The sequence below is a fragment of the Salvelinus fontinalis genome, chromosome 1 (assembly GCF_029448725.1).
Source record: "Salvelinus fontinalis isolate EN_2023a chromosome 1, ASM2944872v1, whole genome shotgun sequence".
In the NCBI taxonomy this organism is placed as follows: Eukaryota; Metazoa; Chordata; class Actinopteri; order Salmoniformes; family Salmonidae; genus Salvelinus; species Salvelinus fontinalis.
In genome coordinates, this window is record NC_074665.1 from 31620150 (window position 1) to 31636271 (window position 16122).

Consider the following 16122-nt stretch of genomic DNA (forward strand, 5'->3'; position numbering starts at 1 on the left):
GCAATAGAACAAGCTTTCAAGTCATGCCGACCTGACCCAGATTGTGATTTATAATTGACCGTTTTTTGGATTGTGTAAACAACAACAGTAAGTGTCTGATGGCAGGGAAGCAGGGTTGTGTTCCAAATTAAACGACTACAAGTATGCTTGCTCTAGTTCCTCAACGGCAGTTACGAAAGCTAAAAAAAAGTACCTTATAGTTGAAATTGCTTAGGAACTGTGCACACTTTGGAGGTGTATTGCCACTTGGGGACACCAGTTAGATGTCTCACTCAAACCCTTGTAATTTGTATTGCACCTACCCCACATTTTCCAGGAATATTCTTATTTTGTTACTGAATGTATCCAGAACATTTTCAGATTTCGTTATCAACAAATACGGCAAAAAAAGTACAGCAAAAAGTCAAATGCACATAAAATCAACAGTGTAAGGTTTGGATTCAGTCTTGTGTCAGGTGAACTGTTGTGTCCTCACCTTTGGTCTAATAATTTCCCCATTATCTCCAAACTGTTCCCGTTCAATTGCCACATGCCCTTCATATTTATTCTGTAAGAAACATTTCAATTTAGCCCTATCCATATAGGCCATTTCCCGCTAGTGTAAAGGATTAAAGGCTCACTTGATCAATGGCATTATTCCTGCATAGTGCCACCAACAAAAACGTAAACAACGGCGCAAATGCATCCCATGGGATTTTTGTAACGCAAAAAGCACTCAACATTCTTCCAAATGGGTATATTTAACTACATATCAATTTCAACATATTTGCTCACTGCCTTCACAGAATACTACCAGATATGATTGAATATGGCCCAGCCCCAGAGTTGTAGTGATGGTATACAGTATATAGCCTACCATCTGATCCTGCAGTGTTTGTGTCTTTCTCTGTCCTCTGGACTTCTCCCTTCCTCAGTGCATGGACAGTCTGGCCAGAGGTCAGGCCCACCCTCAGGAGATCTACAACACATGAAAACACACAGTACACAACACATAATACGGCTATTCTTAGACTTCATATCACACCTTAAACTAAAGCCGTCATGTCCCAGTTTAGGTTTATATGAAACTGTGTTTAATTTACATACAGTAATGTGCATCAGTAACAGTGTATTGAACTCACTCTCCATGACGGAGTCCATGTTATTTATGTTCCTCTGGGGGCTGCTGTGCCACTGGTTGAGCAGAACACAACGGACGCCACTCAGAGTGAGTAGCAGGACTGTCTCCAGGGGCCTCTCCAGGGCCAGGTGCCCATCACTATAGGAGAGCGAGAAAGCGAGAGAGATAGAGAGCGTGAAAGAGAGAGAAAAAGAGATGGATAGAAAGAGAGAGAAATAGAGATAAAGGGGAGCGAGAGAGGGGGAGATAGAGAATATATAGATAAGAGGTAGAAAGAAGGATAGAAAGAGAGACGGAGACACATGAGGTCTAAAAAGGAACTGTCCAGCGTCTTCTCATAACCATCCTGAGACTAGGCATCAAACAGCTGTGAAGGAGGGGATGCAACTTAATACACTTCATTGTATAAAGTCATAGGAAGCACATGCGATGCTTTACCTCTTTTGCACATCTAGCTTGGATTGCCGTAGCATGCTGGCGCTGTTCTGGACGAGGTCGAAAAGGACAGCCATCTGGCACTCTGAGGAGAAATAACAACACATTATCATCATCTGATCATGGGTCGTTCCACAAATAGTGATTTTTGTGTCCCTTTGATATTTTATGTAAAAATGGTGCACCAATATTGCATTTTAAAAACCTGTTATATTAAATGAAGTACCCCTAACATAAACCACAACCTCAATTCAATAAACTCAGATTTTTTATATGAATAAAGACTTGCTAAAGTGCATGTTTTTCCGACTTCTAGGAAGATTTCAACCCACTTAACTCCAAAATTCGGAAGATTATTATTTATTTCACATTATTAGTGATTAATTTACATTCTTCCCTTATTTGAAGTTAAACCCTGTTTCTACTGAACTCTCATTTTAATATTGTCAAACTATTCCTTTAAGTTATATTTTCAAAAGATAATGTAAATCATAGTGTAAAAGCATGTCAGCTGGTTTTACTCTTTTTGACCTTTTTCTGGTGTTTTGTGGTGGAACACTGAACGGGTCGAGCGTAACACATCAACCCTGTTACGCATTGATAGATAGGCTATTTTAACTTCATATATGTTTTTTTACTTACATTCAATTTAAGTAATTCATTCCATTCCCCGTCACAAGGGGAGTTATGGCTGATTTAAGACGAAATCGTCAGCCTTATTGTCACGCCCTGACCATAGTTTGCTTTGTATGTTTATATGTTTTGGTTGGTCAGGGTGTGATCTGAGTGGGCATTCTATGTTGTATGTCTAGTTTGTCTGTTTCTGTGTTTGGCCTGATATGGTTCTCAGTCAGAGGCAGGTGTTAGTCGTTGTCTCTGATTGGGAACCATATTTAGGTAGTGTAACGGCAGTCTAGCTCTTCCTCCTCCTCGGACGAGGAGAGGCGAGAAGGATCAGAGGACCAGCGTGGTAATTAGACATAATGAATTTAATTAAACAAAACAAGACACTATACAAACTGACAAAACCCACTAACCGTCACAGTCCCGTGTAGCACCAACACTGACACAGGAACACATAAGAACTATGGTCAGGACGTGACAGTACCCCCCCCCCCCTGAGGTGCGGACTCCGAACGCACCTCTAAAACTCAAGGGGAGGGTCTGGGTGGGCATCTGTCCACGGTGGCGGCTCCGGCGGTGGACGAGGACACCACTCCACCACTGTCTTTGTCCCCCTCCTTAGCGTCCTTTGAGTGGCGACCCTCGCCCCTGACCTTGGCCTAGGAATCCTCCCCACGGCCCCCACATGATTTAGGAGGTAGCTCAGGACAGAGAGGTAGCTCAGGACAGAGAGGTAGCTCAGGACAGAGAGGTAGCTCAGGACAGAGACGTAGCTCAGGACAGAGACGTAGCTCAGGACAGAGAGGCAGCTCAGGACAGAGAGGCAGCTCCCGACTGAATGGCAGCTCCCGACTGAATGGCAGCTCCCGACTGAGTGGCAGCTCCCGACTGAGTGGCAGCTCCCGACTGAGTGGCAGCTCCCGACTGAGTGGCAGCTCCCGACTGAGTGGCAGCTCCCGACTGAGTGGCAGCTCCCGACTGAGTGGCAGCTCCCGACTGAGTGGCAGCTCCCGACTGAGTGGCAGCTCCCGACTGAGTGGCAGCTCCCGACTGAGTGGCAGCTCCGGACTGGAGGGCGGCTCCGGACTGGAGGGCGGCTCCGGACTGGAGGGCGGCTCATGACTGGAGGGCGGCTCATGACTGGAGGGCGGCTCATGACTGGAGGGCGGCTCATGACTGGAGGGCGGCTCATGACTGGAGGGCGGCTCATGACTGGAGGGCGGCTCATGACTGGAGGGCGGCTCATGACTGGAGGGCGGCTCATGACTGGAGGGCGGCTCATGACTGGAGGGCGGCTCATGACTGGAGGGCGGCTCCTGACTGGAGGGCGGCTCCTGACTGGAGGGCGGCTCCTGACTGTCTGGCGGCTCTGGCAGCTCCTGACTGTCTGGCGGCTCTGGCAGCTCCTGACTGTCTGGCGGCTCTGGCAGCTCCTGACTGTCTGGCGGCTCTGGCAGCTCCTGACTGGCTGGCGGCTCTGGCAGCTCCTGACTGGCTGGCGGCTCTGGCAGCTCCTGACTGACGGACGGCTCTAGCGGCTCCTGACTGGCGGACGGCTCTAATGGCTCGGGACAGACGGGCGGCTCTGAAGGCTCGTGGCGGATGGCTCAGATGGCGCTGGGCAGACGGATGGCTCAGATGGCGCTGGGCAGACGGATGGCTCAGATGGCGCTGGGCAGACGGATGGCTCAGATGGCGCTGGGCAGACGGATGGCTCAGATGGCGCTGGGCAGACGGATGGCTCAGATGGCGCTGGGCAGACGGATGGCTCAGATGGCGCTGGGCAGACGGATGGCTCAGACGGCGCTGGGCAGACGGATGGCTCAGACGGCGCTGGGCAGGCAGGCAGCTCAGACGGCGCTGGGCAGGCAGGCAGCTCAGACGGCGCTGGGCAGGCAGGCAGCTCAGACGGCGCTGGGCAGGCAGGCAGCTCAGACGGCGCTGGGCAGGCAGGCAGCTCAGACGGCGCTGGGCAGGCAGGCAGCTCAGACGGCGCTGGGCAGACGAGCAGTGCAGGCAGCTCAGACGGCGCTGGGCAGACGAGCAGTGCAGGCGGCGTTGAGCAGACGAGCAGTGCAGGCAGTTCAGACGGCGCTGGGCAGGCAGGCAGCTCAGACGGCGCTGGACAGACGAGCAGTGCAGGGCAGACGGCCGACTCTGACCTGCTGAGGCGCACAGTAGGCCTGGTGCGTGGTGCCGGAACTGGTGGTACCGGACTGGAGACACGTACCTCAAGGCTAGTGCGGGGAGCAGGAACAGGGCACACTGGACTCTCAAAGCGCACTATAGGCCTGGTGCGTGGTACCGGAACTGGAGGCACTGGGCTGGAGACACGCACCACAGGGAGAGTGCGTGGAGGAGGAACAGGGCTCTGGAGACGCACTGGAAGCCTGGTGCGTGGTGTAGGCACTGGTGGTACTGGACTGGGGCGGGAAGGTGGCGCCGGATATACCGGACCGTGAAGGAGTACACGAGCTCGTGAGCACCGAGCCTGCCCAACCTAACCTGGTTGAATGGTCCCCGTAGCCCTGCCAGTGCGGCGAGGTGGAATAGCCCGCACTGGGCTGTGCTGGTGGACCGGGGACACCATTTGTAAGGCTGGTGCCATGTACACCGGCCCGAGGAGACGTACTGGAGGCCAGATATGTTGAGCCGGCTTCATGGCACTTGGCTCAATGCTCACTCTAGCCCGGCTAGTGCGGGGAGGTGGAATAACCCGCACCGGGCTAAGCACACGTAGAGGAGACTCCGTGCGCTCTTCCGCACAACACGGTGTCTGCACGTACTCTCGCTCTCCACAGTAAGCCCGGGAAGTTGGCGCAGGTCTCCTACCTGACTTCGCCACACTCCCCTTTATCCCCCCCCCCCCCCCCCCCAATAAATGTTTGGGTGAGCCTCTCGGGCTTCCAGCCGCTCTGCCTTGCTAGTGCCTCATAATGCCGCCTCTCCGCTTTTGATGCCTCCAGCTCCGCTTTGGGGCGGCGACACTCCTCTGGCTCTGCCCAGGGTCCTTCTCCGTCTAGAATCTCCTCCCATGTCCATTCCTCGTTGTACCACTGCTGCTGTCGCTGCTGCCCGTTTCCACGCTGCTTGGTCCGGGTTTGATGGGTGGTTCTGTAACGGCAGTCTAGCTCTTCCTCCTCCTCGGACGAGGAGAGGCGAGAAGGACCAGAGTTCGTATGTGTTTTGCTTGTTTAGTGTTGGTCAGGACGTGAGCTGGGTGGGAATTCTATGTTGTGTGTCTAGTTCGTCTGTTTCTGTGTTCAGCCTAATATGGTTCTCAATCAGAGACAGCTGTCAATCGTTGTCCCTGATTGAGAATCATATAAAGGTGGCTTGTTTTGTGTTGGGGATTGTGGGTGGTTGTTTCCTGTCTCTGTGTTTGGGTTCTGCACCAGATAGGACTGTCTCGGCTTTCACGTTTGTTATTTTGTTATTTGTTAATGTTCATCGTTTATTGTTTAATTAAACATGTTGAACACTAACTGCGCTGCATTTTGGTCCTCTCCTTCATCCCAGGAAGAAAGCCGTTACAGGTAGCCTGTTTTGTCATTGTGGGTGTGGGTGATTGTCTATGTGTAGTGTTTTGTGTTCAGCACTATTTTCTATATAGCGTCACGTTCGTTTTGTTGTTTGGTTAAGTGTTCTTCATTATAATAAATAGAAGATGTATTTATATCACGCTGCGCCTTGTGATCGTCGATCGTGACACTTATGTCAATCCTGTTACTTTAAATGGCACTTCATTCTTAATTTAATCCTTTTGAGATGTGAAAACATGCTTTTTATCAAATGAAATGTGATTGGTCACATACACATATTTAGCAGATTGCGGGTGTAGCGAAATTCTTGACTATGTGCTCTTTATGACAACATTTTGAAATTAGGTGAAATAAATAGTTTTTTGGGACCAAATTACACTACCCAAAAGGCACTCTATGGGTGGAATGATACACTACTGTTCAAAAGTTTGGGGTCACTTAGAAAAGTCCTTATTTTTTTAAAGAAAAGCAGTTTTTTTGTCCATTAAAATAACATCAAACACCAGTCTCAACATCAACAGTGAAGAGGCGACTTTGGGATGCTGGCCTTCTAGGCAGAGTTGCAAAAAAAAAGCCATATCTCAGACTGGCCAATTAAAAGAAAAGATTAAGATGGACAAAAGAACACAGACACTGGACAGAGGAACTCGACTCCGGCTCTTCACTGTTGACGTTGAGACTGGTGTTTTGAGGGTACTATTTAATGAAGCTGCCAGTTGAGGACTTGTGAGGCGTCTGTTTCTCAAACTAGACACTCTAATGTACTTGTCCTCTTGCTCAGTTGTGCACCGGGGCCTCCCAGTCCTATTTCTATTCTGGTTAGAGCCAGTTTGCGCAGTTCTGTGAAGGGAGTAGCAAACAGCGTTGTACAAGATCTTCAGTTTCTTGGCAATTTCTCACATGGAATAGCCTTCATTTCTCAGAACAAGAATAGACTGACGAGTTTCAGAAGAAAGGTCTTTTTTTCTGGCCATTTTGAGCCTGTAATCAAACCCACAAATGCTGATGCTCCAAATACTCAACTAGTATAAAGAAGGCCAGTTTTATTGCTTCTTTAATCAGAACAACAGTTTTCAGCTGTGCTAACATAATTGCAAAAGGGTTTTCTAATGATCAATTAGCCTTTTAAAATGATAAACTTGGATTAACTAACGCAACGTGCCATTGGAACACAAGAGTGATGGTTGCTGATAATGGGTTAGAAGTGCCAAAGCCCAGCCTGTCTGTGATAGTGGATGGTATTGTGAGGCCCAGGGTGATGTGTAAGGTCATCCTGACTTCCTCTGTCAATCAGATCAAATACACCCAGTGTCATCCACACCCAAAACGTCCTTTGTTTTGGAGGAAGTAAAAAAAAAAAATCAAGCAAGGCCAAGAGCCATGCCTGTGAAAAGGGTTTGATTGTTATGAAAAGGGTTTGAAAGGTGTGAAAAGTGAGTAGGCTTTTTGGGGTGTGTGATCAGTTATTTAAGGAAGATTAGTGAAAAAGTATCGTAATAAAGGAATCAAGAAAGCAGCCACTGAGGAAAGAGTGGAGTCTCTGTCTCCAAAATACCAAAGGCCTGCAATATGAACATGATGAGAATCAACCCCCCGCACCCACCAAAAGAACATTTGTTACTTCTATGAAGAGTGCCTTGTTCCTCCTTTCTTTTTGATGACCAATTTACCCCTTTTACCAAAGAGCACCTACCAAAGAGCACCTTGCCTTGTTCCTCCTTTCTTTTTGATGACCAATTTACCCCTTTTACCAAAGAGCACCTACCAAAGAGCACCTTGCCTTGTTCCTCCTTTCTTTTTGATGACCAATTTACCCCTTTTACCAAAGAGCACCTACCAAAGAGCACCTTGCCTTGTTCCTCCTTTCTTTTGATGACCAATTTACCCCTTTTACCAAAGAGCACCTACCAAAGAGCACCTTGCCTTGTTCCTCCTTTCTTTTTGATGACCAATTTACCCCTTTTACCAAAGAGCACCTACCAAAGAGCACCTTGCCTTGTTCCTCCTTTCTTTTTGATGACCAATTTACCCCTTTTACCCAAGAGCACCTTCTGTCTACCAAAATCTACTTTTGTGTACCTTAGCAGCACTTCTCTTCCTCGTTGTTTTATACAGGCTGCTTTATGCTCTATTTAGACACCGGTATTTAGTTTCACATAATGCAAATGAGAAGAAAAAACATGGCTATTCTTTTTACAACATACTGTAAGTTCGACAAAAACATGTTATTATTTTTTGTCAATGAATGTGTTAGTCAAGTGTCTATTTCCATCTACTTCGTAGTACTACAGCACCACGACCTCAAAACAGATTTTTGAGTGGCAATTGGTGTAATCAATGTTTATAGACAAGGCCCCTAGTCAATATCAATTGCGGAGGTGTTTGTCAATGGATCTGCCAAAGTGTGACACACCCGGGTTAGGCCACAGGTGGGGCACTGTCAGCTCCAGACTCTGATCTGCTGGATTGGGAACGCCAGTGTTCCTGTCCAGGGAACAGTTCAATGTGAGATTAACGTTAATTGACAGCTTGCTCTCTAGTGCCTATAATAACTACTTCAACTCCGGGCGACAGATTCAGAACACTACATCTGATGAACATCTCCAATGCACACATTAAACCTACATCAAACAATTACGAGGCCTATATCATGTTAATAAATCATCTAAGCCTAGTGATTATCCCTAATCCATTCATTGTGAATCCCTGTATAATTTCTACAAGTGCTTGGTGAAACTAGGAAAATGTAACACCAAAGGGCCTATAATGAAATCTAATTGATGTTACATTGCTGTCTTTCTAAATATAACCACTAGGGGAATTAAAGATTGTGCTGTGCGTTTAAAGAGCTTAAGTCTACTGCTCCATTTACGTACATAAGCTACACACAGTACTATTTAAAATGTATATCTGGGTTTTTGTTTCTCCATCACTGACTTTGGAAAATCCTTCATTTGATCAAATAAATCATATTATCATCACATAATATCCAAAGCCCCTCAGATCTTTGACATAACGTGACATTTTAATATAATTCTTTACAAATATTCCCCGTCATAACGGAAGAGTTATGTTCTGTGTTCTGAACTTATAGCCTAATGCCTTTGAATACCAGTCTTTTGAGTTGGAGTTGAATGAGTTGGAGTTGAATGATGTTGTTTTCTACTAAGTTTCCTTAAAAAAAAAATTACATTCCAGTGGAATAGTAGATGGCAGACAACAAATCTCTGACACACAGGGTGCATCCTAAATGACACCGTATTCCCTGAAGGTAGTGCTCTACTTTTAACAAGAGGCCCTGGTCAAAAGTAGTGCACTACATAGGGAATAGGGTGCCATTTGGGATGCCTTTTCAGACGAATGGGTCACTTCAAAAGGTATGTTGTGCTAATTCTGCAGTGATGGCATATATACAACAGCAGCTTACTGGCAGGGAGGCATAGTTGGAATGTGGCAGGTTCTGGTTATTTATTTGTGTTCTGGTATTTGAGCTTTGGCTTTGGTTAAGGGCATGCTTGTTTTCTGATCAAAAAATTGAAACGGTCGGTATTCGATGGAAAAAGCTGATACTACAAAATAAAAATCTACCTCAAAATCGTCCAACATCTTCACAAGAAGGTTCTTGAAACTCAGATCAAACAAACTCAAACCACAAAAAAAAGTAGGTAGATATTGGATAGAGTACCAGAAAGGTTGAGGGCAGCCAGCTTGGATGGTGGGATGTTAGCGAGAAAGCGCTCCATTCCATGGAAGATGAAAGCACTGCAGTTTGTCAGCAGCTGCTCCAGCTCTGCGAGACTGACACACACACATCAGTGTTAGTGGCTTAAGAGTGCAGCATGCCGTGAAAAAACATCACGTAAAACACATCTGCCATCAGATTGGTATGCCAGCGGACAGGAATACATGACATACATAAGTGACTCTACTGGAGCACTTGTGTCCTTACTGCTAATGAGTGTGTTGAGTGAAAGTGACTTCTGACCTGGGAGTGTGTTCACTTCCCAAAAAGCCCTCCCACAGTGGGGTGAACTGCTGGCTGTATGCCTCCAAAGTCCTCTTCATCCTCTCTGTCAGGCTGCTGCCTTCTGAAACATACACCCCCCCCCGCAACGTACACACACGCACACGACACACACACACAGAATAAATAACAGTTCCAGCTACTTCACAATGTATTATCATTGGATGAGGTACATTACTGTAGGACCACCCAATCTATAGTAGAAGCTGGATTGCATAATCTAAATCTAAGCTGCACCTAAAAATTGCACTGACAAAATGTACAGTGTGAAGGGAGTTTGGGGACCCGATGGCGGAGGGAGGAGGACACGTCAAGGCCAGTCAATAGTCCATTGGATTTTGGCAAACAGCACATTAATCATTGCAAAATTCTCCTTGCTGAGAAGGAGTCTTAGCTCTAAACACAGAGGCTGTGTCCGAATACCCATACTAGCGTACTACATACTGTACTTAAACCGCATACTATGTATGCATCGTTGCATAGTATTTAGCACGCACTGTACTGTTTATTAAAAAGTATGCAGTATGCCATGGCCGCAACGCAGGCAGTGTGTGGGTGGATTTTTCCAAATTTAACAGGCATGCACCACATGAACCAGTCTGATAATAGCTCATTTTAATTTGATTAATTGCTCAAAACTCTGAATAGAATAGGAATGGAGTAATAGGCCTACTGAGGCTGGTTATAGGAACACTATCACATTCAACTTATACCATAGTAGACCATATAGCCCATCTATCCTATTTAAAAAGGACTGAAGACAGAAATGTATAATCTGGTTCCATTTCAACATATTTATTAGTGAAACCTAAGTGCTGTAACATATATACATTAAATCAAATAGCCTAGTACACACACCAAAACCTTTCAAATTATCAAATCAAAAGGCTATTGCACAGAACAATTTGGACAGTTGGGTGCATTGCAAATTCAGAACCGTTGGAGAGCAACGTAATAAACTAAGTGACTGCTAAGGCTTGATCCATAAAATGTAATAATTCAATAGGTAACCTAGCCTACAAACTATAACAATCCATATGTTCAAATCATAAGGCCTGACTAACATGACATCAATAACGTAGCCACATCCCGAGTCCCCTGTGTCGACACGTTCAGAAATCAAAAGATGGTTTAATATTTAGTTTAAAAGCTCTGACGAAGGCCAAGAGAACAAGAAACACTTTTCAATGAGAAAGCAGAAATCCATCTTCCTAATTAACCTCTACGGGATCGGTGCCACCACCCCCCCCCCCCTCGCGGGACGGTGGAGCTAACGTAGGTGTTGATTAGCATGAGGTTGTAAGTAACAAAAAAAATCCTCAGGACACAGACATATCTGATATGGGCAGAAAACTTACATTCTTGTTAATCTAACTGCACTGTCCAATTTACAGTAGTAATTACAGTGAAATAATACCATGCTATTGTTTGAGGAGAGTGCACAATTATGAATTTGAAAATGTATTAATAAACCAATTAGACATATTTGGCCAGCCTTGATACAACATTTTCAACAGATATGGAATGGTTCATTGGATCAGTCTTAAACTTGCACATACACTGAAGCCAGCTAGTGGCCAAAATCTAAATTGCGCCTGGGCTGGAATAATACATTTTGGCCTAACTCTTGCATTTCAAAGACGATGGTACAAAAAGAAAAACACGCTTTTTCTTTGTATTATCTTTTACCAGATCTAATGTGTTATATACTCCTACATGCATTTCACATTTCCACAAACTTCAAAGTGTTTCCTTTCAAATGGTATCAAGAATATGCATATCCTTGTTTCAGGTCCTGAGCTATCGATTTGGGTATGTCATTTTAGGCGAAAATTGAAAAAAGGGGTCGGATCCTTTGCTTCTAATGCATTTTGGAAAAGTGTGCATCGAATTCTACTAGATCAGGGGTGTCAAACTCATTCCACGGAGGGCCTTGTGTCTGCAGGTTTTTGGTCTTTCCTTTCAATAAAGCCCTAGACAACCAGGTGTGGGGAGTTCCTGACTAATTAGTGATGTTAATTCATCAATCAAGTACAAGGGTGGAGCGAAAACCCGCAGACACTCGGCCCTCCGTGGAATGAGTTTGACACCTGTGTACTAGATGAAAATCAGAAATTAGTACAACATCCTGGCATTTAAACCATACTCGATTTTTTGAAAATGTACATACTATAAAGAGTTCTATAGTTGCATACTAAGAATGCGAAATGCACGATTGCGTGGTTTTGTGTTATTGTTTAATTTTAGTAGTACATCCCCATATCCATATCTGATTATCAGCTGTTGTAAAAGCCGAAATGAGAATGACATCCAGGCATTTAAAGCATACTAGATTTTCATAATTTCACATACTATAAAACGTTCTTATTTCGCATCCTCAAACAGCCTACTATCTACGATGCAAGTATGGGTATTTGGACTGGTTAGTATGGGTATTTGGACACAGTAGGCCGTTTGATTATGCAAAAAAATTACCTTTTATAGTATGTGAAATTTTGAAAATCAAGTATACTTTAAATGCCCGGATGTCATAATCATTTTGGCTCTTCATCTAGTAGAATTCGCTTCACAGAACTGACTAGTTTTTTCACACTCAAGTGTGTTCGACACCAGCTGATAATCAAAATAGTGGACGTGTTCTACAAAAATGTATGAACGTCCGGGGAAAAGCGCGATTGCGCATTCAATGAGGCCATCTCAATAAAGATGAGTAGTATATTGATATTTGTTGCTTACTGCATAGGATTTTACTAAACAGTACGTTCTATATAGTATTTGGTATGATTAGTACACAGCATGCGGTTTAAGTAAGTAGCAGGCAAGACAGATTCCGTAAAACGGCCACTCACATACTACACCCGCGCGTAGGGACATCAACATAAAAGTCTGCTAACGGCTAAAAACTCTGACCATTACAACCACGTCTATTTGGCGCTGGCAACATTTTCATGCTTATTAAAACAAAATATCAAATCAATAAATGGGATTGGAAAACAGTGCTATCTTAAATCAATTACTTTTTGGGGGCATATTCTACACTAGATTGGAGGCACCTCTTTATGGTATTCTTGGATGTTTCGTTCAGGAGAGCCATGCCCCTAGGTGCCTACTGCAACAAAACCCATCATAGCACAGCTTACAAAGATATCAGTCGAGATCAGGGTCTATACTCATAAAGTGTCTCAGAGTAGAAGTGCTGATAGGATCAGGTACCCTCTGTCCATATAATCTTATACATTATGATATAAAGTCAAATCTGATCCTAGACACTTTATGAATATGGGCCGGGGCTGTCAGAACAACATAGCTTATCGTCTGGGGCCGTATCGTGATCAACGATTCTCTTAGGAAATTATTAGCAAAATCAGAAACATCATAATGACAACTGAGATCATGCTTACTTACCATATTCCTCTTCGTTGTAAGGGTCTATGATATCTTAGATGAGGTGTATTAAGGATAATTCTCTCCACATTATGTCACTGGTCTGGCATTACAAACAATCTTATTTCCCAAATCAAATTTCATAAAGCCATTTCTACATAAGCAGTTGTCACAAAGTGCTTTACAGATGCCCAGGGTTAAACCCCAAAGAGCAAGCAATGCATAGGTAGAAGCACAGTGGCGAGGAAAAACTCTAGAAAGCAGGGACATAGGAAAAAACCTAGAGAGGAACCAGGCACTGAGGGGTGGCCAGTCCTCTTCTGGCTGTACCGGGAAGATATTTAAGAAATACCTATCTAGGAAATTCCTAGAAATATAGATTATCTCACCACTGAAAATCAGTGAAATACTTATTGGAGGTGTTAAAGGTCATTATTAAAGTCAAACAAGTAAAATATACATTTGAAGTTGTGTGTGTCTACTGGGAGGGTGTTGGGAGGCAAGACACGACTGACCGGCACCTGGGTAACAAGAAACACAGATTAAATCCAGGTAGACTAATATTGGATAGAGACATCCAAACAAACAACTGTGACAGCAGGAGCGGAAGAGATACATTTGACTTGAGAGTGGAGTAGTGAGAGGGAGATAGAGCGCGAGAGAGAGGGGGAGAAAGAGAGGCAGAGGAAGAGAGAGAGAGAAAGAGAGCAAGAGTGAAAGGGTGACAGGGAATAAATATGATTTAGAAGCAAGACACAGGATCATTACAGAAACATTATGTAATTGATTGAGAAGTCACAAGCGGGCCAGGGGACTTAAATCATTTCCTGTGCTGAAGGCAGGTAAAAAGGCAGGCCTATATTTATTTACTGAACTCACCATTTTGATGGCTTTGCTTTGATCTACCTTCCCCTTGGCTCCCTTTCCACCTTTGGTCTCCTTTTTGTTGTCACTTTCAACTGCCACAAACAGGATGCAGAAATAATAAAGGAAGCAGTTGTCTGGCGGTTTAAATTACACAGCATTTTGACAAATCCCTAATGACTTTACTTTCAGGTTTATTGCCAAAGCCAATGACATCATTGAAGACGCTGAAAGAATACAGAAACTCTGAAAGTTTCCCTACGACCCATAAATACTTCCTTCTGCAGTGACCACTAGCAAACTAGTAATCTCTCACGGACAGACTACGTCTGACCAAATTAAGCAAGATTATAGTTCCATGTTAACCGAGATAGCAAACTAGTGAACTGCAAAGCAATGAACCTTTAAACGTCAGGCCTTGAAGAATTCCTTTTCAGTAAATGTACCCTAAAATTAAATCCAGAAACAACAGACAGACACCTAAACAAAATAACCATTGCTTTCCCAAAGGAAGTCTTTTGTATGCTCAAATTCATCCTGTGCATGTTTCATGCAAACTACTGCGTAGAATAACAAATATCGCTTTCCAAAAGGTGCTTCAGGCACTACATCTTCTTGACACAGTGGTAAACTATAGATGTCAAAATGATGGTAATGTTTGTCCTAGGTGTGGAAAGTAAATGTCACTTTTTTATATATACTCCAGCCACCCTCATCCACATACAATCTCTGCTCAGTACGACATGTGTGTGCATGAGTCACACACACACACACACACACACACACACACACACACACACACACACACACACACACACACACACACACACACACACACACACACACACACCAGATTCCAAATATGCCCTATGTACGTCTGCTTATTTAAGTCTATAACCTTTGAGCACCCACTGGTGTTATGCAAATTATTTAACCTTTTTAAAGGTAATTAAGCTTGCCCAAACATAACATGAACTACTTTTTCTTTTGTAAATTACAAATGTGCATATTTTCAGAAAGGTTAAGAAAACATCATCCTTCAAAAGAACTACAATAAAACATTTAAATACAATTTACTTACTGTAATTTTACATGTGAAGACTATTTCAGAGGTTCAAAATGTTGAATGCATGTCTGATGTTTGTTACACTTGATTTACACCCAGACAGGCTGCGAGATACTGCAAATGTTCATGTATAAATAAAACACAAAAATAAAACACAACACAAGTCTTATCATGAAAAATTATGAGGCTTAAAAATCCTTCTTTAACCTGTCTCCCCTTTATCTATACTGATTGAAGTGGATTTAACAAGTGACATCAATAAGGGATCATAGCTTTCAACTAGATTCACCTGGTCAATCTATGTCATGGAAAGAGCAGGTGTTCTTAATGTTTTGTATACTCAGTGTATGCCAAATATTCGGGTCAGACAATAATATAGTTTTGTATATGGCTAATTTATGTGGTAACAGGAACTTTGCAGCTCGCTGGCGCTTCAATACCCCTCTCTTACAAAATAAGAGCTTCAAACATCAATTTGCAATAGATCTCACAGAATTCATTAGCATTAATTGAAGGACCGGTTGACGATCCAAGCATACTTGGGGATGCAATTCAAGGCTTTATTAGAAGCAATGCAACTTGATTCTCTTCTAATTTACACAAGGCAAATATTAATGAAGCAAAACGATTGGAGGCAAAGTTAAATGTTTTACAACAGAGTGCAATCTGTCACCTCTTCAAAATATTTACACGACATAGAATTGGTTAAGAAAGAACTGAATGTTTTATAGAGATGTGCAGAATTTCTTATGTACAAAGCTCGTCAGAATTATTACTTCAACAGTGCAAGGTCCAGCCGGTTATTGGCTATGAAACTAAAGACCAATGAGGGCTTTGCAAATAATATTACAGTCAAATCAGAGGGGATAGTCCATACAGACCAAAAGCTAATTAACAATACTTTTCGCTCTTTTTATTCTAAATTGTAGGTTAAACATGACGATAATGATGGCACCAGTATACTATCGCCCCATATCATTGTTCAATTTAGATGTTAAATGATATGCAAAAATTATTGGCTCGCAGACTTGAACCTTGCATGAAAAATGTAGTTCATCATGAT

At 43.7% G+C, this 16122-nt stretch overlaps 1 protein-coding gene across 2 annotated transcripts in view; it reads right to left on the minus strand.

Annotated features, from left to right (window-relative positions):
• LOC129853108 (cilia- and flagella-associated protein 46) overlaps window positions 1–16122 on the minus strand; it is a 108731-nt gene that overhangs the window by 1206 nt on the left and 91403 nt on the right. For both annotated transcript variants that reach the window (XM_055918839.1, XM_055918831.1), the window contains exons 52-59: window positions 14009–14088; window positions 13590–13650; window positions 13151–13183; window positions 9707–9809; window positions 9407–9519; window positions 1559–1640; window positions 1122–1258; window positions 857–958 (exon numbers count right to left, since the gene is read on the minus strand). In XM_055918839.1, coding sequence (XP_055774814.1) covers window positions 857–958; window positions 1122–1258; window positions 1559–1640; window positions 9407–9519; window positions 9707–9809; window positions 13151–13183; window positions 13590–13650; window positions 14009–14088 — 711 coding nt within the window. The remainder of the gene's footprint in view (window positions 1–856; window positions 959–1121; window positions 1259–1558; window positions 1641–9406; window positions 9520–9706; window positions 9810–13150; window positions 13184–13589; window positions 13651–14008; window positions 14089–16122) is intronic.